Source organism: Ceratotherium simum, chromosome 17, assembly GCF_057802395.1.
Source record: "Ceratotherium simum simum isolate JZ-2026a chromosome 17, ASM5780239v1, whole genome shotgun sequence".
NCBI classification, from domain to species: domain Eukaryota; kingdom Metazoa; phylum Chordata; class Mammalia; order Perissodactyla; family Rhinocerotidae; genus Ceratotherium; species Ceratotherium simum.
Window position 1 is genome coordinate 4596113 of NC_141916.1, and position 24178 is coordinate 4620290.

Consider the following 24178-nt stretch of genomic DNA (forward strand, 5'->3'; position numbering starts at 1 on the left):
TTTACATAACCACAGTACAGTGATCGGACCCAGTGATAACTCAACTCAACCTTGTTCTAATTTCACCAGTGTTTCCCCTAACGTCTTTTTTCTATTCTAAGATCCTGTCCAGTTTCTCACATTGCAATTAGCTGTTACTCTTCCTTAACGTCCTCCAATCTGATGTTCCTCAATCTTTCAGGACAGTGAAATGCTGCCATGTCCTTCTCAGTGCCTAATATCAAGAGGTTCATGATGTCCATGTCTTATCACTGGTGATGTTAATCTTGATGGCTTGGTTAAGGTGGTGCCTGCAGGTTTCTTCACTATGAAATTATCTTCCCCTTTTTAATTAAAACTACATTGAGGGAGATACTTTGAGACTATGAATATATGCCACTTCTCACATTTTGCCTACAAATATTTGCATCTATCACTAGATCCTGTTTATCATAATTATTACCGTGGTGTTTGCTTAATGGCGATTTTCCATTTTCCCTTTTTCCTTCTATGTTCATTAACTGTAATTCTTCTATAAGAAAGTGTTATCCCTTCTCTCCCACTTATTTAATTTACTTATATCAGTATGGACTCTTGGATATTTATTTTATTCTATAGGTTAAAATCCAATACCGTCATTATGTATTTTGTTGCTAAATTTGTTCTAGCTTTGTCCATTCAGGTTGACTTCTGCTTCTGCATTCTTTTGACAAGCTCTACCATTTTGAGAATACTTCCTCATTCTCTGGCTACACAAGATATTCCAGGCTCATTTTGTATATCCCCTGCCCCAGCCCTGGAATTAATAACTTTTCCAAAGAGTCCTGGTTCCTTTGATTGGACAACGGTGTCTAGAAGGCAAGATCTAGATGCTAGATATGCTCTGCTGCTCGGGTTCCATTGCTTCTAAGCCCTCCAAGCAGACGGAGCTGGAAGATGTACATATGCGCATTAACTCATGCATCTATATTTCTCTGTCTGTACACATATGAAAAACCATGATTTTATACTGATACCTCTGATTCCTAGTCAGCATCATATGGTACATTTTAATCCTTCCTCACTTACGACTTCATTCTCGGACAGAGAGAAACTGTGCTCTCATTATCTACAATATATTTACTTGTTTTCTCAATTCTACTACGTACATACAGTACTCTCAGTATTGCTAATCCATACCCCTGGGAGAAGCACGTCAACTAACCAAATTATAGCATTTATGTACAATTCTTTTTGTCCTCAGCCTGAGAATATCAGGTCAGATCCTGTTGTCCAAAGTTACATAGGTTAGTTCTTTTCTTCCTCACTCTCTTCAATGTGGTTACTCATTTGTAATGCAGTAGGTTTGTCTGCTGAAGTTTTCATGGAATGCTGTTTTAAACTTTTGTTCCACACTGTTTTGCTGCTGAACATTTTGAGCAACTACAAGCAAATATCTGGATAGGATCAGAGAAATGTTCCACTAGGATCCTAAGCTTTTAATTGTTTGAAAACAGTATAAATGACTTATTTAGGGTCTGTTTGAATATCTTAAAGCTGTACTGAAAGTATATGAGTTTTTATGGTACCCTAAGTTAATAGGATTCTTCAGGTAAAAAATTATACTGCCTCTTCGTACAACTTCCAAATTTAAAAGTGTATTTTAAGGCAAAGGAGGGAGAAAGAAAGCAAATGACAGATCGAAAGGGTGGCTTTCTTGTCTCTGAGACAATCCTCTCAGATTAGCCCAGGCATCTTGAGCACTAAAATTAGCAATGTGTTTTGGGGCCAGTGATGGTGATGGCAGCATCCCCTCATAAGGTTATCTTCCAGAAAGTCTAAAAAACTTAAGAAGGCAGATACAGGTTTGTTGATAAAATCCATCTGTCACCTGAGAGTGGTCATGGGGACCCCCAACACATCACCATTACTGATTATGGGAATCAGCCTCCTTTCCCTCTACCACACACAAATTTGGATGCTACCCTCCACCAGTAACCATGGTAACCTCATTGGAGGACTCACCTATCCACCAACGGGATTCTCCAAAGGCTGATGTCCTTTTAAAAAATGAACAGGTGCTCACATCTGAGAAGAACAATAAGCTCTATGGAACTATCTTCTGTTCAGTCTGTTTCAGACTCCAAAGCTTTTTAAAATTTCTTCTGGAGCTACTACACTAGTTATAGTATTTGAATCATGACGTCAGAAAGGTAAATGTCTTCTGCTTTAATGTGGCATCCCCTTTCCCCACATTTTCAGTCCTACAAGGGTTTGCTGGACTCTCCGATTTCCTTTAACTTTATGTTCCTGCTGAGACTGTAAGTAAATCTTGAAAATTGAAAGAGATCACAATATGCAACCATCACCGCCCCTCTTTCTGTAAGCCAAAAATTGACTTGGTAGATATTACTAGCGCCCCTCAGTATTTCCAGTCCTCTACTCCATCAGAGAGGCTTAGATTTTCCTGCCCTGGGTTAGTAATGCCTATGTGTCTCTTCCAGCCAGAAACATCAAAGAGCCAGGGTGCAATTCACCAGGCTCCCATCCCTGCCACAGCAATGGTAGAAGCACATGTTGACACGGAGCTGCCTCAAGATGGAAGCAGCCTGAAATGCTGGGCCACCAAATGGAGGTCAGCTGTCCTGGACTCTCAGTGCTCTTCCTGTGAGCAAAAAGTAAACTTCCGTTATGTTAACCACTGAGATTTTGGCGATGTTTATTACTACACCATAACTTAGTCTATCCTAAGATACACAAGTTTTATCCTGAATTTTCTGTTATTTCAGTCACATCTGATACCAGAAGAGTGTGAAGGGAAGCGGCAGCTCTGTGAGTACATCAAACAGAGGAAGATAAAGTGAGACATGCAACTTGAATGCATGCCTAGGCTGTGAGGGAAAAAAAACTGCTACAATAAAATGTCGGACACCATTGAGTTGGAATGTCTTTGTCTTCCCTCCATATTTTAAGTTCGGCAAGAACATATTCATTCTTCATCTCTTTGAAGAGATGATGTCTCATGAAGAGGCAAGGACTATCCAAATGCCAATGTTTCAGATAGCTTATCACTAGAAAAATAGAAGGGACCATCAAAGCAAAAATATTTGGCAAGATGTGGTAACTCTCTTTTAATGTTATTTCTTTTTGATAATGTAATCTGCCTATCTGGTTGAGGCACATTTTTCATAAACATTTTATTTAACTATTTCTAGATGCTCTTGGGGGAAATACTGCAAATCAGTGTAGTTCACACATTTGCTGAGTACTTACTGTGTACCAGCAGCACAGTAATTGTACACACCAAGTATAAGGGAAGCAGGAATAGGGGTCCCTAAAAAGATGGGGACATCGTGGAAAGCTTCCTAGAGGAGTGATTTCTGGAGCCTGAGCCAAGTTTAAAACTGTGAATATTTCTAAAGGAGGCCAATTCTCAAGGAATTATTGCATTAGGTACGCTACCCTGGGGGAAAAAGATCACTGGAGTTTCAGTTTGAAAACAAGACAGATGAAGTCTGAGCCTCATAGACTATACTGTCTTCTAAGGAGAAAAGTCACCAGTCAAGATAGAGCATCTCTTAGTCCCCTGGGTATACGTAGGAACATGAGAGTTTAGTGGTGGTACTGCCATCAACCTATGGTGCAACTCCAGGCAAGTCACAGCCTCACTGAGCAATCTCAGACTTTTCTCATCAGTAAATGTCCTTTGAAGTAGTCCCTCCCAAAACAGATGCTAAATTTGGTTGCCCTTCCCTGACCTGCTGATTATTTGAGCACCGACTTTAAAACACTGCCCAGTCTTTAAAACACTTCCCAGTCTCCAAATTAACATTCCAAGGGGGAACGCTAAATATCAAATTTCAGCAAAGGGAAAGTTTAGGTTTCCGCTTTTCATATTAGTAATTTAACTGGCTAATATCTGTAGAATATTAGGCATAATGTACCATATAAATTAATAATTAACATGTATATAACATACAACAGGTTTTTTTTCTTTTCTTTTTTTTTAATAGAACAGTTCTCTCTAAATTTTGAATCTTTGGACTAAGTCATATGCACATAACAGGGGTGAGGAAAGAAGATGCCCTTGTGGGCCACCAGTCAGAGAAGCAGCATGCAAGTGGTGGGACAGCCCCTGGCTTTGCAACAGGGGTGGATTGGGGCCAGGTTTAAATAGGCTAGGGAAGAGGGAAGAGCCTGTCCGATGGGGAATTGTTCTAGAAATGGAGAAAAGGGCCTGAGGGGGCAAAGAGGAGACCAGTGTACTTAGAGCAGAGGGTTTATGTTAAGAATTGGTAAACACACTCCGCAAAGCCTCCACGTTACCTTTGTAGCAATGTGCTTAGCACAGAGTGGCTATTCAATACATATTTGCTGAACGACAGACAGAGGCCCTGAGTGTGAGCATAAGAACTTACCCTATCCTGAAAGTAGATGGGACAGATCTAACATTTCTGAAAAGGTGCTGCGAAGATGGAAACTTTACTTTTTGGAAGATCCATCTGGTGGCAATAGTAGCGGGAGTCTCATATATGATATTTGCACATAAAAAGGTTTAAACATTTTACACCTCACAATTCTCACAGTAGGAGAGGAACAGTTTATGACTATTAAGGAAATCTGGTGGTAACTTTCCAAGTCCCAGGGGATGTCAGATTTCCCACATAATTCCATTCCCTGTTATTCTTTTTTTAGTTTCTGAATTTCCGTTCTAAAAGGGCAACAGGCCATGATTCTGTGCCCTCCCATCCTGTGACTTGGCTGAGAAATTGCTAATGTAAGACGATGCTCTCCTTTAAGCACGTTTCTGAGATTTAGCTGGAGGGTGAATGAACAGATGCCAAATGAGCTGGGGTTTGTAGTTCCCCAAGACTAACCCAGGGCAAATGGTGTTCTGAGTTTTAAGTCTAAGAAAAGCTAGATTAGGCAAAGGCATTTTTCTAATAGGAATAGTTCACGGTGAAAATGATCCGGGCTTGGTTAAAATGGATACTGCATGCATGGGTTGCTTCCAGGACTAGAAATGAAATGTTTTCTCTTTCTCTAACTGGTGATTCCCAGTGCAACCTTAACAGCTTCTCTCTAACGATGATGCATTCTGAATAGAAACACCACTTAAGAGTATTGTTAGCATTCACAAAATGTATAATTCATTAGATCAAACTCTAGAAAATAATAGCTTCAATCTGATGCAAAAGGAATGCAAACTCTTCACGTGTTAATTATATTCTTCAGTATTCATAGTTTTCTCTAATCCTTCCTACTTGTTTTCTTCCAGGACATAGAACTTTGTTTATTCACAGTACTGAACAAATAAAAATAAAGTAAACTTCTCAGTGACTAAGTGTGTTGTTAAAGTTAAGAGCATTCTAAATGAAAAGATAAATTAAGAAAAATATGCTGTAGTTAAGCATTGTGTAAAACCATTTTTATGGAAGGCAAATCTTTTGTTTGAAAGGAATCTTGGCATAATATAAGCCAGAAAGTCGACCTGAGAAGTTCAGAGTTTCGATTATCTGAAAATACTGACTGCTTACTAATCATTTGATGCTCAAGGTCCTTGAGGCTCTGTTTTGAGAGGGCAGGCCTATCTAGATAGTGCTAACCGCTGGGGAATTCAGTGGCAGAAATCACTGTCCATATGCAAATATGTCTCTGAAGGGATTTTTTAGAATAACGCAACACACCCCTATTTAGAATCTTTGTATTTACATATAGCCACACACCAAAACCCCTAGGAAATTAGGACTGCGTTCTCGAAGAGTTTGTTTTGAGATAACAACAGGAAAAGGAAACGATGCCTCTTTTCTTTCTTCCTACAAAGCACACAAAGAAATTAAGCAATTTTAAAAAGAACCTTCAAGATTGAAGATATTTTTAATTCCAAAAAAAAAAAAAAAAACAAAACTCAAAAGTGTAAGTTAGCTCAACTCCTCTTACTGGACCATAGCATTAACACCCACTAGCTAATGAATTTTACAAGCAACAATACCAGGTACCCCTCCATCTGTCCTGCTCTCAATCCCAGACCCAGGTCAGGACCAAACATTAACTATCTCTGACAGAGAACTTAAGAACAGCTCACCCTCAACACCAGAGTTCCAGTCTGGAACTCAGAAACTGTGTAATTCCATATCCAGGTAAAGATCAGTACTATTTCCCCATATCTTCTTCCCTTGTAAAACTTCTTTATAGCGTCTGTATAGGTCTGCTGCCGACATTGCATTGGAAAATCCTTACAAGCAGGGAACACGACGTTGTATCTAGTACAACGCTTTCTCTAAGATTCTGCCCAATAAGATTTTCGATGTTTAATAGACAACTGTTCATTCATTAATTCATTCAATCCACAGATATTTTCCAAATGCCTACTTTGTCCCAGGTACAACTTTGGATGCTAGAGGGGTAAGACGAAGCAGGGCAAACAGAAATCTCTGCCCTCAGGAAGCTTATTTCTAGATGGACAATAAACAAATAAAGAAATATATATATATATATATATATGAAATCTATAAAGTCATACATCTGTAAAGTAATATATATATATAAAGTTATTCAAGTCTGTGAGAGATGATAAGTGATGTAGAGAAAAATAGAGCAGGAAAGGAGCATGAAGGTGGAGGTTGTCAATTTTAAAAGAGTGATCGGGGTTGGGTAATAATTCATCAAAAACATGAAGGAGGTGAGGAAGTAAGTCTCAGGGTTACCTGCAGGAAAAATGTTCCTTGCATGTCCCAGGAGGCCAATGTAGCTGAAGTGGAGCAAACAAGAAGAAGGAAGTGAGAAAAGTGATGTAGGACTTTGGTGTTTACTGTGAGATGGGAAGCCACTGGGGGTTTGGAGTAGGATAATTATATATCTATAATATACTTCACATGTTTAACAGGCTCAGTGGCTGCTGTGTTGGAAAGAGACTCGAGCAGGCCACGGGCAGCGGCAGGGAGCCCAGTGAGGAGACTGCTGAAATTATCCAGAGGGGATCTGTTGGTGGCGTGGACCAGGGCGGCTGTGGTGGCAGTGGTAAAGGGCGGTTAGGTTATTAGACAGATCCCGAAGGCAGAGTCAACAGCATTTGCTGAGAGACAGGAAGTGGTTTGTGAGAGAAAGTGAGAAGTCACACAAGACTAATATTTTCAGCCTGAACAAATGAAGGATGGGGTTGCCGTTAACTGAGATGAAGAAAAATTGGGAGGGAAGGGAGCATTTCTGGACTAAGTTGGAAATGTCTGTCAAGTAGACAAGTAGATGGATGGAGCTGACGTTCAAGACAGAGACCCAGGTTAGAAATTTGGGAGTTATTAGAATATAGATGGAATTTAAAAGAGGGCCGGTATAGTAGACAAACAGAAGAGGTTCATGAACTAATCCCAGGGGCTCTCTAAGAGACCAGAGAGATAAGGAGGAAGGAGTGACCAGCTGTGTCATATAAGATCAAGACTGAGAACTGACCATGGCATTTAGCCACAGTGACTCTGGACGGGAGGAATCTCAATGGAGCAGAAGGGGGGGAAATCTTGATTGCAGCAGGTTCAAGCGAGAGTGGAGGAACTGGAGAGTATATAGCCTTTTTGAGGAATTTTACCCTCAAGCGGAACAGAGAAATGGGGTGGCAACTCAGAGTAGAAGTGAGATCCAGGGCCCAGCCAGGTGGCGTAGTGGGTTAAGTTCGCGCACTTCGCTTTGGTGGCCCGGGGTTCACAGGTTCGGATCCGGGAGCGTACCTATGCACCGCTCACCAAGCCACGCTGTGGCAGCATCCCACATACAAAGTAGAGGAAGATGGGCACAGGTGTTAGCTGAGAGCCACTCTTCCTCAAGCAAAAAGAGGAAGATTGGCAATGGATGTTAGCTCAGGGCCAATTTTCCTCACCAAAAAAAATAAATAAAAAATAAAAAGAATAAGATCCGGACGGAACCTTGTAAGGTGGGAGAAACAACATGGTGGTGAAAGCACGCAGGTTCTACTCCGCTTTCAGGGAGGGGAAGCATGACTCTCTACTCCTTAAGTGGGCTGCACATAGTCACTTCCTTCCAAAGCATATAATATGGGGGGGCGCAATTTTACAGTGTGGAGAGCTGGCAGATACTAACTCAGCCATGGTTAACATCAGCAGTGGTAAGTCATGGAAACAGTGTGTACCCCTGACATGATGAAATGAAAATGGCACTTCACCTCTGTGGTCTACCTCCTGTCACCAACTAATTGCCCCGAGGACCTCAAAGGTGGGTTCGGAAGCATTTAACTGTTCAAGAGATGCAATCACCAACCACCCTGAACCGCATGAAGCCCTACCACAAAAGCGATGCCTATGCCCTTTGTCTCATTTTTCATGCTAAAACCTCCTCTCTGGGAGGAGCTTAGGCCTTATCGCCATAATCTGCGGTGTCTGTGGACGCACGTTTTCCAACCGAGACTGCGCAAGCAACTACCCACCTCTCCCTTTTGAATGCTCATTTCCCATCCGAAATAAAAGGTCCCTGCTTCCCTTTGTTTGGGGACGTCATGACTTGGAAATGATTCCGTGTGGCCTCCTATTTGCTGCAACTAAGTTCTACTCTGTGTGACAACCACTTCTAGTCAAGAGTCTGATTGTAACTCACCAGGAGGCGAACTCACTTTTGGTTCGGTAACACTCCCCCAAATCCATAACCTGTCTAACCGTGAGAAAAACATCAGAGAAATTTCAATCAGGGGACAGTCTACAAAATAGTAGACCAGGACTGATCAGTACTCCTCAAAACTATCAAGGTCATCGAAACTAGCAAAGTCTGAGAAACTATCACAGCCAAGGGAGCTGAAGGAGACATGATGACTAAATGTAATGTGGTAGATGGGATTGTGGAAGAGAAAAGGGATGTTAGGTAAAAATGAAGGAAATCTGAATATAGTATGGACTGCATTTAATCATAATGTATCAGTATTGTCACAAATGTACCATACTAATGTAAGATGTCAATAATAGGGGAAACTGGGTGCTGAGTATACAGGAAAAATACAGAGTATACGGCAACTCTTCGTACTACCGTCTAGATTTTTCTGTAAATTTAAAACTGTTCTAAACAATAAAGTCCATTTAAACATTTTTTTAAAAAGAACATAGACTCTGGAGTCTGACTATTTGGTTAGAATCCTAACCTGCGATTTACTAGACTGTGACTTGAGGTAAGTTACTTAAATTCTCTGAGAGTCAGTTTCCCTATCTATAAAACAGAAATGGAGTACCTACCTTACAGAATTTTTGTGATAAATAAATGAGATAATCAATGAAACTGGTTAGCACAGAGTGTCTGGCAAACAGTAAGCACACAATAGACGGCAGCTATTATTATTATTACTACTATTTTAAATCTTTATTGAATATTCAAATACACATTTAATGTGATTTTACATTTAATTTGTTTTAAAGTGATTAATAATAATTTCTGTGATAACTTCCTTTCCTTTTTTGAGAGAAAGAAAATTGAATACAGTAGTCCTCCCTCACCTGTGGTTTCACTTTCCACAGTTTCAGTTACCTGTGGTCAACTGTGGTCCAAAAATATTAAATGGAAAATTCCAAAAATAAACAATTCGTAAGTTTTAAATTTCACGCCATTCTGAGTAATGTGATAAAATCTCATGCCTCCCCGCTCCTTCCCGCCTGGGACAAGAATCATCCCTTTGTCCAGCGGATCCACGCTGTAGACGCCACCTGCCCGTTAGTTACTTAGTAGCCAGCTTGGTCATCAGATAGACTGTCACGGTATCGCAGTGCTTGTGTTCAAGTCGTCCTTGTTTTACTTAACAATGGCCCCAAAGCGCAAGAGTGGTGATGCTGGCAATTCAGATATGCCAAAGAGAAGCTGTCAAGTGCTTCCTTTAAGTGAAAAGGTGCAAGTTCTCGACTTAATAAGGAAAGAAAAAAAATCATGTGCTGAGGTCGCTAAGATCTACAGTAACTTTTATAACAGTATATTGTTATAATTGTCCTGTTTTTGGTTTTGGTTATAATTGTCCTATAACAATTGTTATAATTGTCCTATGTCCTATAAATCTCTTACTGTGCCTAATTTATAAATTAAACTTTATCATAGGTCTGTATGTATAGGAAAAAACACGGTATATATAGGGTTTGGTAACTATCTGTGGTTTCAGGCATCCAATGGAGATTCTGGAACATATCCCCCACAGATAAGGAGAGAACACTGTACAACCCATTACATAGTATCTATAAAAAGGGTTTCTCAATGTATCACAAGTGTGGAGAGATTTTACAGTGTGAACTGCTCCAAACAATTTAATTTAAATATTGCTCTATGGTAATGTAATGAAATGAGTTGCCACCAGAGGCTCTATATACAAGTTATCATATTTGGAAGGTAGTATAAGATTAATAACATTTTCCAATTTGGGCTCCTACTTTCATTATAAAGCCATAAAATCATCAACATCAACCAGAGAATATATTACCTTGTGATTACACTATTTTTAATAACAATACTTGATAAAAGTGGTTTGAAGATTAATATGTAGAATGTGTTCAAAGATAAAAAGAATTAAGTGGAGTAGTGAAAGAGTATGGTAAAATAACTGCTTTATTCAGATGCTATTAAAGAAGAGAATTTGGCCTAAGCAATGGCTCCCCAACCAGGCTGTGCATCAGACTCACCCACAGGCCTTAGCCAAAAACAGAAAGATGCTGGACCCTCAACGCAGCCCTACTGAATCAACAGCTCCAGGGGTGGGGCCTGGACATTTGTATCTGTAAGACTGCACAGGTGATTCTGGTTTGTGAACACTGGTCTACCTTATCGTGTATACACTGATCGTATCATATAGGCTGCCACATGATCTACCTCTGTCGGAGCTGCTTTTGTAAATACAGCCTGATATTCACCATCATCAAGGATCATGATCAGCTGGAGACAGTTCTACCTATTACTATTACAGTTGTTTTGTATATGGAATAAATTTTGGGCCCTCTGTATCTGCAGGCTCTCAGCTGTCCTGAGCATAACCGAGACTGCCTCCTTGAGTCAGTCACCCCACACTCTCCCCTTTCTCCCTAAGGTCAAGTTTTCCCTCCCTGCGCCTTTTCTCCTCTTTCTCCTTTCACTGGGCCAGTAAAGAAACTCAGCATCTTTAACACAGGCAGTGGCCTTCAACTACCCTGAACTGGGCCAGCCTTCTCCCCTTGCTGAGCCAACAATTCACGTAGCAGCTGGTCTGTTCCAGGTCTCCTTTCCGAGCCAAGAAGTCCAAGCAGTCGGTAGGCACAGCCCCTGCACAATGAAGTAAAGCTGGAGAATAAGGGAGCAGACATTTTAGATCTCCCCTATGAGAGAACAAATACACAAAGAACAACAGCCAGACCACATGTAAAAACAGAGCTCTGACCCACACTATGCAGCAAGCAGCCCAGGAAGCCAACTCCTAGCTATAGTTACTAGTCCAGGAAGTCAAATTAGGATCTGTAGCAACTAGTCCAGGAAGCCAAAGAGTAACCCCTGTAGCAATCAGCCCCAAACAGCCAAGAATTGATTAGTAACTGACAGCTTCCCTAATTTTTGCCCCCGCTTCCAACTTAGAGCCAACTGGAAAAAGCCAAATAAGCACCCCTAAACAATCACACAGAACGCCCCACTCCTAGTTAGCCCGTCCACAGCCTCCCCACGCCAACACCTCCAGTCAGGGCAGACCCAAAGCCTTCTCTTCTGTCCACTAGAAAGCTTCTCCACTCCTCTGCCTGCCTTTGCATCTCTGTCAAACGCAAGTGATGGTGGCTGGCTCCCTGGCTTTGAATAAATAGTCTTTGTTTGTTCTCATTTGCGTGGTCTTCACTTATTTTCACAACTAGGAAAATGGGGCTGCACGTTTGAAATAGCTCACTGAATTGTTCTTCCGTAGCAGAAATGGCTGTACTTTAGGGAGGCTGTGAGATGTAGTGGTACTTGTGACCTTCAGGAAGTCACAGTCAGGAAGTGTAGAGTAGCTGTGGCTAACAGCACAGGCCCTGGATCCAGACTGCCGAGGTGCACGTTCCGGCCCTCCCACTTTCCAGTTGTGTCAATTTGGGTAAGTTACTCAACTAATTTGTACCACAGTTTCCTCACCTGTTAAAACATTGGTGACAATAATAGCACCTGCCTCATAGGGCAGTTGGAAAGGTTATATGAGACAGCTCATGTGAAGCATGAATATCTGGATTTCAATGCTGAGAGAGAGAGAGAGACAGAGACAGAGAGAGAGAAGATCCAGCAACACTGGGCCGAACTTCCTGAAAAGCAGCAGTGACGTGGGACTGAGTACTAACTGCCCCTTCTAGATGAGACACGTTTTTCCATTTTCACTCTCCACCGACCTGCCTCACTTGTTTATTGATTCACCACCCATGAAGTGGACTTAAGAGATTTTTCTCTCACTAATTTAGTAACTCGAGGAAACCAATGGGTGCACAAACTGCCCATGCCAGCATCCATTTCAAAAAGATCTGGTGTGGGAGGGATCGTATGCCTCAAACGCATACTAGAAATCTCTATGCTTTCCAGAAATCAAAGGGTCAAGTAACCTTTTCTGAGATTTTTACTTAAGGGTCATAATTTAAAATTACAGAGCTTATAATATATAAACAATGTGTATATAACTAGAAGCCCAATGCCACATTCAAGAAAGCGTGACCACATGGCTCATCAACAACAAATAAAACTTTTTCCTCAAAGGCTTTCTGCTATTCTTGGTAAGAAAAATAGCTGTTTAGAGAATAAGGCTCAGTTGTTTTGACATAATTGTGTTCATTTTCAACTAACATTAAATGTGGCATCATGGAATATCAACTCTAATTCAAAACGCCCATACTTAACAAAACAAAGATTTTCATCTGAATTCTTTCTTTTTTTTTTTTTTAAAGATTTTATTTATTTATTTTTTCCCCCCAAAGCCCCAGCAGATAGTTGTATGTCATAGCTGCACATCCTTCTAGTTGCTGTATGTGGGACTCGGCCTCAGGATGGACGGAGAAGTGGTGCCTCGGTGCGCGCCCGGGGTCCGAACCCGGGCCACCAGCATCGGAGTGTGTGCACTTAACCACCAAGCCAGGGGCCGGCCCACGTCTGAATTATTTCTGATGATCACACTCAACACTTCCAACAAGCAGTTCCTCCACGTTCCCATGACCGCATATGGTGGAGTTTGAAGCCAACTTTCCAGATTAAAATAAAAAGCCATTCTCTAGCATAAACCTTCATTCCACCAAATTGGGTAAATAAGCAAGATATATTTAATCAAGAAAACTGAAAGCCACGTTAATTACAAATAGTATTTTACTTAAGCATTTAACCTGAAATTTAATTAAGGTGGGCACTTGGGAGTGCACTGAAAACACCAAAGGATAAATATTATAAAGTTATAATAAAATGTTTTAATATGAAAATTATACTCTGGGGTAATTTCGCAATTACAAGAGATCGCATATGCCTTCTTATGTAAATATTCTGAGGCAAGCAAGGCAGGAACAGTTGATAAACATTAGATGGTTTCACGCGGGGCTCGGTGCTTCCCAAGGCTCCGCTCACTTCACCTTGCAGCCTTAGCCAGAATCTCTTTGGAAGAGAAGGGGGTGCGCTTGGGTGGGTCTCAGGGAGCCCCCCCATCCAGGAGCGCGCGGAGCGGCCCCCAGCGCGGCGCGGGCGCACGGAGCGTGCGCGGAGCCCCCCATCCAGGACCCGACGGAGCGGCGCGGGCGCACGGAGCGTGCGCGGAGCCCCCCATCCAGGAGCGCGCGGAGCGGCCCCCAGCGCGGCGCGGGCCACGGAGCGTGCGCGGAGCCCCCGCCCGGGGCGCACTCACCGAGGCCGCGCCAGCCGAGCGCGCCGTCGCAGCTGTCCAGGACGGCGCAGAGCTCGCCCAGCAGCGTGGGCGGCAGGTCGAAGAGGAGTGTGTGCGCCGAGAGCGGCCGGCGGCCCGCGGAGCCCCCCGCCGCCGCCCAGGCCATGGCTCGGCCGCCGGAGAGCAGGGGCCGGCCGAGGGGGGAGGCGAAGCCAGGCGGCTCCGCGCCTGCGAGGAGCAGTTACACAACCGCGGAAATCCTGCCTCCCCGACGGCGGCCGTCCTGGCCGACAGGCCGGGGCGGACCCACGTGACGCAGGGCGCGCTCCCCTGGATGCCCTCTGGCGGCCCCGGGCCCCCCCTTCTCCCGGCGCTCTGGCCTGACAGGCCTCCCGCTGCTCCGGGTGTGGACTTGCCTAGAGTCCGAGCAGAGGGAGAGCCGGAGAAAGACCCCGAGGACCGAACCCTGGAGGGTCTACCACCCCTGCTGTCCGGCGCGGGCGGTCTCCTGGCGGGCATGGAGGGGAGATCTGTCATCACGTCTTTATAACGTCGATTTCGTGTGTTCCTGTCAGAAAAGGGCTACGTTCATTGAGGAACACTTGGAAAACCCAGAAAAGTTGAAAGAAGAAAAGCAGCCGAAGACACACACTCTAAACGTTTGGCACATTTTTCTCCCGACTTTGGGGTTAAACAGGTAAATGTGCACGTATGAAGTGGCTATTGGAAAAGATGGGCAGCGATACAACAGAAAAGGGAGAACCAAGTAGAGTAGAATCGGGGTCCTTTTCTTCAAGAGGCCGCCACTTCTCCATGCTGTGTCTGGTGTTACTACCTTCTCTTCTCCCTAGGCTTTCCTGATGAAACACGTTAGACCACGTTTTTCTTCCTCAGAGTGCTTCACGGAATCTTCCTTCTGCTTTCAACATGGAGTTGAAGTAAGACGGACTGTTGTTTTGAAATGTCCTACCGTTTATCCTGTAATGTCCCACCGCAGGCATGATATAAATGCTACTGACAAAAAGAGGAGACGCTTCGAAAGTGGTGAGAAAAATCCCTACCTTAATGGACGAAGAGTGGACCATGGCCATCAACTGAAAAATATCCACACCTATTTGAAACCTTTCAGATTTGTACTCTTTGGGAATGGCACCCCCTAGAGATCAACAGTGATGCCACACTACCATTCAGTACCCCTGCCTGGATTTCCAAGTTCTCAGCTCAAGTATGCCAAAAAATACACTTGAAAATTGGTAAAGCCAATGCTGTTTGGGCAAAAGTTTCTATATCCCTCTGTTCAAACGGCTAAGGTGTTAACGTCAATCTTTACACGTTTAAGAAGCCCTATACCTCTCAAAGGGGCTACCTGAATAAGCTGAGCAACAGAGGCAAGATACGATTAAGTGTTTGGCAGCTATTGAGTTGCTAGAACAGGGGAGCCAAACTCGAATATGCAGAGGAGCCAGGAAATCACGGTGGATGAGTGAAGCAGTCAGCAAGGCCTGCCTTGCCAGATCTTCTGATTCACAGAGGAGCAAGAATTTTATGTGAAAGCCAGTGTTGTGAAATTTGTGTAGATTATATGAAATCTCTTGTATTTTTAGTCTTGGCAGTTATTCTGAGACCAGGCTCACTCCCTATTCCCTAAAACTGCCTTTAAGTTTTGAATTGTATATCATCAGGTTACATCGCGCACTGATCTTCACTGTTGCTCTCACCCCTTGCTCTTCCCGCTCACTTCTTCCCCCTCATTTTTAGAACTCATTTGTTGGCCTCTCTTGGCAAATCTATTGTGATTAAATCCAATTTTCAAATTTTTGGCTCTGTACCCATCACTCATGTACCTGAATGTAGCGGGGTGGGGGGTGGGGGGTGGGGCTGGGGGAGCAGGGCCAGGGGCGGCAAAAACCCTGTTAATTGGACTCAATTTAAAATCAAAGCCATGACTCTCAAGTGGGTCCTTTATCTGCCAGCCACTAACACTGTGTGCATTTAGTCCATTTACTCTTCTGGACTCCTTGACAACTGTTTTATGCGTTTTCATTTCTCCTCAACTGCCATCACCTTCCCCCCCATCCTCATGCTCAGCCGATGATCTTGAGAATATTTTTTGAGAATACTGACGTATCAGGAGCAAACTTCCACAGAGTCTTACTACCACATCGACCTGGCTCCCAGCATCTGTACCAGCATACACTTCCCAATCTTTTCCATAGATGAATTGTCTGGGCTCCTATCCAAGTCTAATCCCTTCACTAGTGCACTAGATCCCATCTCCTGTCCCCTGCTCAAAAACATCAAGGGCAGCTGTACTCGCTCTCTGCTACATCATTCGTTTCTTACTGTTCACTGGATCAATTCCAGCAGCATACAAATATATTTCTTCCACCCTAAAACAAAAAACTTTGATGCCACTTCCCCTTTCAATCATCCCATTTCTTTGCTCCTTTTTGTAGTAAAGAGTTGAATATTCTCACTGTCTCCAATTTTTTGCCTCTTATCTTCTGTTAAACCCACTCTAATTAGAGCCACCCCTTCCGCCTTCCTCCACTGAAACTGCTCTCTTCAGGGTCACCTGTGTCCACACCATTGCTGAATATAATAGTCAATTTTCAGTCCTCATCTTACTTGATGTATCAGTAGTTTTTGACACAGGTGATCACTGCCTCCTTCTTGGACACTTTCTTCATTTGTCGTCTTCATTCATTCTCTTACGTTTTTGCTTCACTGGTCACTCATCAGCTTCCTTTACTGTCCTTTCTCTTCTCCCTTAACTCTTAATGTTGGAGTGCCCCAGGACCCAGTCTGTAGTTTTTCTCGCTATCTACACTCACTCCTTTGTTGACCTCAACCAGTTTCAAGGTTTTAAATACCATCTATCTATCGAGGACTGTCAAATTTGTATGTTTAGCCCAGACCTCTCTCTTGACCTTGACTCATGTCCAAAACTGAACTCTTGATCCTGCCTCCTGAACCTGCTCTTCCCACATTCTTCCCCGTCTAGGTTACTCCATCCTTCCAGTTGCTTGACCCCAAAACTAGAGTCATCCTTGACTCCTCTATTTTTTCACAGCCCATGTTCAATCCACCAGCAAAACCTGTTGACTGTATTCAAAATATATCTAGAATCTGACATTTTTCTCTACCTGCACTACTGCCATCCCTGTTTGAGCCATCGCCATATCTTGCCTGAATTACTGTAGTTGTCTCCTAACTAAAAGTAGCTTCCACTGTTGCTTCCTACAGGCTTGTCTTAACACTGCCTCCAGATGGATCCTCTTAAATCAAATCTGATTACATCTCTCCTCTGTTCAGAAGCCAACAATGGCTTCTACTTTCAGTCAGAATAAAAGTCAAACTCTTTATAGGACCTGCGTTCTCTCTCCCCTCCCTCTCTGCCCTGTTACCCTCTCATCTTGTTTCCTTGTTCATTCTGCTTAGCCGCACTGTCTCTTCGCTTGTCCTTGAACACACCAGGCAGAATCCCACGTTAGAGCCTTTGCACTTGCTATTTCTTTGCCTGGTGTGCTTGCCCCACGTGATGAAGGTCTACCCTGACCTCCATATTTTAAATTGCAGTGGACCATGCAGTCAGATTCAGGCTGGCATGTGACTGAAATTGGCAATAATATATGGTTTGTGGGGACCAAATCTCATTCAGATCTCTCACTGGTCCTGAATAGGAACATGCAGCAGCTCTGGCTATGTCTGGAACCCTTTTAGAACCACAGGGAGATCAATATTAGAATGAAGTGAGCCCTGGGGATGGTTGAATGAGAGAAAAAAAACAGATCCTTGATAACGTCATTAAGCAGCTCATTTGTTCTATGCCTGGAGAATGTTCTGCTTGTGGACTTATAATTATGTGACATAAATTCCCTTATTAAGTCAGTTTTTAAGCCAGGAATCTTGTTGTTTGCAGCCAAATGCATCCTAACTGATACACTGAACAGACCTTTGGTATAATACTCCCTGATTTGTTGAGGGCCTATAAAACCAGTGGGAAGGAAACTTACCTCTGTCCAAAACTGGAGTTCAAATGTATGCAGCTCTTATCTGTGGAATGTGAGATGGGCGTGGAAACTGGATCGCAGAGAGTCAAGTGGGCCCGTGAGAGAAAATAAGTGTTTATCGAGAAGGGTTCTGGCAGCGTGAAGTTCTGGATGCGCAGGAGACTGCACTGGGATTCATACAGCCCCAGACCCTGCCCCGCATGCCCCCACTCCCAGCATACGTGCTTTCCAGCAAAGAGAGGGCTGTGGCTAAACCTCAAAACGTAGACCTAGCCCTTTACCATGGAATGCTCTCCAACTCCACCCCCACCCCCCAATTTTGGATACTAGAAGAAAAAAGTGTTTCCATCCCAGCTGCAGGGAAGACAGTAATGAACTGCAAAGATTAACAAGTGGAGATGCTGGGGAAACCCTGAAGCCAGTGGTGACAATGGCACTGATACACAGTATTATCAGTGTCCTAGCCCCAGCTAAGCACAGGCATCAAAGCCTAAGAAGTCTGAAAACAGGTGAGTGAGATAACAGCTCTTAATGTATATGAGACGATTACCTTGGTGGCAGCTGTTTATCCAGCATCCCTAAGGATGAATGTTCAAAGGACACCCAGGCATGTGGGATGTAGGTTTTCTGGTTTTGGATATAATTTTCAACACAAAGATTGCTAATCTGTCCCATCTTTGAGTCTCATCCCATCCCTGAGCCTTTAGAGGGTCCTTGGTACCCTGGGGTTCAGGGACAGGGTAAAGATCAGCAATGGGGTGAGAACACTGGCAGTGCACAGTACTTGGCAATTTTAAAAATGAAAGTTGGGTGGTTTCTTAGGCTTACATTAAAATGACCTCATGAAAATAACGTGCAATAATTATTCCCCCAGTTCTCTGTGTGTCTGTATTTTTAAAGAACATTAGGCTTTCAATATCTTGTAACTCAACCTTCTCTCATTTAAGATATCAATACATTTTTCTAAAAATCTATTATTTCACATGATATGTCCTAAAATTTTAACAACTATCCTCTTAGGGTTGATGGAAAGGATTATTAGTGATTTTCTTACTTTGTGTTTTCCAAGCTTTCTAAAGTGAACATGTATTGTCTCTATGATTAGAAAACCCTCAACTGTAGAAAATAATTTCTTCCAACACTGTCATGGTTGATCCTATTTGACTATTTTCTTTTTAAATCATTTTCATGGCACTTTTCACCTTAGAGTGTGTTGCTGTAATAACTTTTGCCTAGTCACCACTGACTTTTAAAGGTCTAATTTTTATAATTGAATAGTTTTTAGCCCAGGGCTTTTCATGATAATGTCAATATTAGCTAAAGTTCTATTTTTGAAGGAAACATTTACTTACCCCTAGAAGAACCCTAAACATGTGAAAAAATCTGAGATTATGGCAAAATTTTTTCTCCTGCAGTAAAATATTTACTCAGATTGTTTGCAATTTGAGACTGGAAAAGGGCTTAGAGATCCTAGTCCGACTCCTGCATTTGCAGATGGCAAAATTGCTGCCGGCTAGGAGAACTCTGGATGTGATGTTAGCTGGAAAAATACTTACCAAAAAAAAAAAAAATCTTGTTGAAGAGTCCCCAAATTTCCTTGTCAAGTTATAAGCACAAATCTTATGTATTTTCCCTCTCAATGATTTGGCTCTCTTTTCCTTGCTATTGAGTAAATCCCCCAAATAAATCCTATATTTGTCTGTTTGGGCTGCCATAAAATTGCACAGACTGCATGGCTTAAATAACAGAAATTTATTTTCTCACAGCTCTGGAGGCTACAAGTCCAAGATCAAAGTGTCAGCAGGGTTCAGTTTCTGGTGAGGGCTCTGAGTGAAAGAAGGGGAGAGAGAGAGAGAGAGAGGGCACTCCGGAGTCTCTTCATATAAGGACACTAGTCCTATCTGATCAGGGCCCCACCCTTATGACCTCATTTAACCTTAATTACTTCTTAGAAGCCCCTTCTCCAAATACAGCCACACTGGGGGTGAGGGCTTCAGCATATGAATTTGGGGGTGGGGGACACAAACATTCAGTCCATAACAAACCGTCTGTACCTTAAGTTCAAGAAATGATGTCACATCATCAGGTTTCAGAGTACACCTCCTAAAGACACTTGGTGATGTTATCCACATCTTCTGGCCTTTCGGAGTGGTCATACTCCCTCTTGTTCCTGTATTGAATTTATTCCATTGTTCTGACCTCTTGAAAGGAAAATAAAAGCTTGGATTTTAATCTGGTGCCTTGATAATGAAGGCAGCAATAAGTTTGTATATCCAGCATATTTGGGCCTAAAAATATTAGTAATTTTTCAGATCAAATGGCCTTTCCTTGGGGCCTATTTTGACAACTCCATAGTATTAGTCCCTCATCACACCACCTTTCTTGAATTTTTGCCTTTTTTGTCCTCTATGATGATACTCAATATTTCTTCCTACATTCCTGATTGTTTCTTCTGTTTTCTTAACTGATTCTTCCTCTGGCCTGTGCTGTGCACCTATAGGCTGAATTCTTTGATCTGTTTATTCTAGGTCTTGGAGATTTCATATAATCTCATTTTCCATCTATTATCTCTGCGTGGACCACTCTCGTATTTGTGTCCTCAGCTCTAACTTGCCCTACAGATTCCCTTCTCAACTCCTCGTCTCCAGTATTTATTGAATAATTTCATTTAGATTTCTTGCTTTCATTTCAAATCAGCATGCCTTGAACTGTTCATTTCCTGGAAAATCAGCTTTCTTGTTTCTGGTCACACTGGCCAAGGGAACTCCTGGAATTTTGATTTACTGATTGATGTGTTCAGAAGGCTTTACCTGCTGTGTCAGACCTTGTACTAGGTGCCTATATCCAATAAGTCAACAAGTTTTGTTCTTCTGTAATGTCTCTCATATGACTCATGTCTTTTCCAATTTGTCTGTCCTAGTTACTTCATGTTTGGATTTTTTCAGTATCTCCTGCCTGGTGAACTCCTACTCATCCTTTAAGACCCAATTGAAAAGTCACCATCTCTGTGTTGTGGGTTGACCCCAAAAATATATGTTTAAATCCTAACCCCTGTTACCTTTCAATGTGACCTTAATTGGAAATAAACTCTTTGCAGATGCAATCAAGTTAAGAGGAGGTCATACTGGGTTAGGCTGGGCCCTAATCCAATGACTGGTGTCCTTACAAGAAGAGGGAAATTTGGACACAGAGACACAGAAGGAAGAAGTCCTAGTGATGATGAAGGCCAAGACTGGAGTAATGCAGCCACAGGCCAAGGAACTTCAAGGATTGCCGGCAACCACCAGAAGCTAGAGAGGCATGGACCAGATTCTTCCTAAGAGCCTCTAGAAGGAACCAACCCTGCTGACACCTTGACTTCTGACTTGTGGCCTCCAGGATTGTGAGAGAAGAAATTCCTGTTATTCTAAACCACCCAGTTTGTGGTAATTTGTTATGGCAGCCCTAGCAAACTAAAACACTCAGTGAGGCCATTTATAATCTCCCCAGAGTTAATCATTTCTTTCTTTGTTTCATAACACTCAGTACTTATTTCTATCATAACTGTTTTGTTTTTCTTTCTTATTTCCCTGTGGGCTTGTTGAGGGTTGGGGTGTAGGGGGAGAGTCATAGTCATCTTTGGGTACCTTGCATACTCCTTGGCACAGAGTAACCACTCAGTAAATGTGTAATGAATGAAAGAAGTGATGGCTTTGCAACAACAATTCTCTGACACCAATTGGGTGTCCTACAATTCAATCCAATTCTAACACTAACTACTGGAGTTAGCACAGACTCCACAAGTTAAGGGCAAAGTCCTTCATTTCTGACACTAACTTCCCAGAGCTAATGCAGACCCTACAAGTTAAGGGCTCAGGTCCACAAGACTGCCCCCTCTTCAAGTGCCAGCTGCAAGTCTTGGGTATCCCCAAGCTACTTATACTTCTGCCTATTTGACTACAAATTTGGGGGTTCCCATGACTCCCCCTCAAATTTCATAACTCACTAGAATGACTCATAGAACTCAGGAAAGTGCTATACTTATGATGACCATTTTATTAGAACGGACAAATGAACAGCAAGAGGAAGAGATAAACAGCATGGTGAGGTGTAGAAGGGCCCTGAGCTTCCGTGTCCTCTCCAGGTGCACCATCCTCCCAGCACATTAATGTGCTCGCCAACCGGGAAACCCCCAGAGCCTCACTGTTCAGTTTTTATCTGGGGTTTCATTACATAAGCACCATTGATTAAATCACTGACTACTTGATTGACCTCAGTTTCTAGGAGGGTGTGGCTGAAAGTTCCAACCCTCTCATCGCTTGCTTGGTCTTTCTGGCACAGCCAGCCGCTTCCTTGTAACTATCTCCAGGCCCACCATAAGTCACTTCATGAATTAGCATAAATTCACATATGGAGGAAAGAAGTTCGTTATGAACAACAAAAAACACTCCTATCATTCCAGAAATTCTGAGACTTTTTAAAGCTCTGTGCCAGGAAGTGGGGACAAAGACAAAATATATTTCTTATGATACCACACATATGTTATCACATGAGGACTCCTTGAGGTAGGTATCAGTGCAATCTGCATTTTACAGACCAGGAAACTGAGGCTTAACCTCGAAACTGTGCTGCCTCTCCAGCCCAGCTTTCTCCCAATCCATTTTATTTTCAAATTAATCTACACTAAACAGAGTTTTCATCACATCACTTCCTCAGAACATCTTCAGTGGCTCTCCACTACGTAAAAAGTCCTACCATTCAAGGCTCTCCAACACCTATTTCATGGGGCTTGTGTTCATTCCTACCTCTGGCCATTCTCCTCCCCTGCTTTTCCTCCCTCCTTCTAATATTCTCTCCGTTCCTCCCTAGCTCTCAGATCCCACCTATCCTTTTAGGTGAGGGAGAGATAGCAGAGCACCTAATACCACAGAGCTAAGCACTTTGCAGATGTTGTCTCATTAATACTCCAACAACCCTGCAGGTTAGGTATTCTAATTCCTCATTTAATTCTATTCTTAGGTATTCTAACTATCTCCTAGGCCTGGAGACATTAGTTTAGGTTCTTGAAAGTCAGTGAGTGATTGAGCTTGGATTCAGACTCAAATTTATTTAGTTCTAAAAGCTCATGCTCTTTTTCTGTAATCCATGAGATTTACAAATCTCCACTGTTCTGGCCCCTAAAGTTGAGCTGTAGATAAAACTCTGTAATTAATTTTTTTTTTTTTGCTGGGGAAGATTCACCCTGAGCTAACATCTGTTGCCAATCTTCCTCTTTTTTTCTCTTTTTATGTGAGCTGCCGCCACAGCATGGCCACTGATAGACGAGTGGTGTGGTTCTGTGCCTGGGAACCGAACCCAGGCAGCTGAAGCAGAGTGTGCTGAACTTGAACCACTAGGCCATCGGGGCTGACCCCCCAAAATTTTAAAAAGATAGTAGGAGCTTAAGTCTCCACTGCTTTTGATGTTGAATGCAGGTTATTATCTAAAAGCCAAAATGAAAATTGTATGTTTTCTAATAAATACAGGAATAAGAAGAGAATTATAGTCTCAGAATAATCTAAAAGAGAGTTTAGCCTGGAGTTGGTAGAACAAACATATTAGATGAAAAGGAGGGGAGAAAGATGAACAGATGGTTAGAAGGAAGAGGAAAGATGCAGACAGGTCTTTAAAACCACTAAAAATTCTTTTAATGACTTTATTTACAAAGCATTTTCCTTGAAATTGCAGCTTTAAAGAAACAGAGGATGCTGAGTTATTGGATTCCATATCTGTAAGTAAATGCTTTATTGTCATAAGATAACTTTCTTATCTAAACTGAGAGAAAGTAATATTTTTTTCACTTTTAAAAAAACAATTAAAAAAATTTAACTATAGGGGCCGGCCCCGTGGCTTAGCGGTTAAGTGCGCGCGCTCCGCTACTGGTGGCCCAGGTTCAGATCCCGGGCGCGCACCGACCCACTGCTTGTCAGGCCATGCTGAGGTGGCGTCCCACATACAGCAGCTAGCAGAATGTGCAACTATAACATACAACTATCTACTGGGGCTTTGGGGAGAAAAAGGGGGAAAAAAAAAAGGAGGAGGATTGGCAATAGATGTTAGCTCAAGGCCGGTCTTCCTTAGCAAAAATAGGAGGATTGGCATGGATGTTAGCTCAGGGCTGATCTCCCTCACAAAAAAAAAAAAAAAAAAAAAATTAAGTATAATACACAGAACAGTACATAAAGTCTAAGTATAAACAGCTTGCTGCATTATCACAAAGTGAACATATGTAATCAGCCAGGAAACAGAACATTATCAGAATCCCAGAAGTCCTTCTAAGTGCCTCTGTCCAATTATTATCCCTTCTTCCACCCCAAAGATAAATAACTTCCTGATGTCTAAGTCCATAGATAGATTTTGCTTGCTTTTCAACTTTACATGGACT

At 42.5% G+C, this 24178-nt stretch overlaps 1 protein-coding gene across 3 annotated transcripts in view; it reads right to left on the reverse strand.

Annotated features, from left to right (window-relative positions):
- The window catches only part of IRAK3 (interleukin 1 receptor associated kinase 3), a 56298-nt gene extending 42272 nt beyond the window's left edge, over positions 1–14026 (reverse strand). For all 3 annotated transcript variants that reach the window (XM_004429376.3, XM_087442065.1, XM_014786704.2), the window contains exon 1: positions 13784–14026. In XM_004429376.3, the coding sequence (XP_004429433.2) occupies positions 13784–13928 (145 nt within the window). In that variant the 5' untranslated portion in view covers positions 13929–14026. The remainder of the gene's footprint in view (positions 1–13783) is intronic.
- Positions 14027–24178: the final 10152 nt, after the last annotated feature.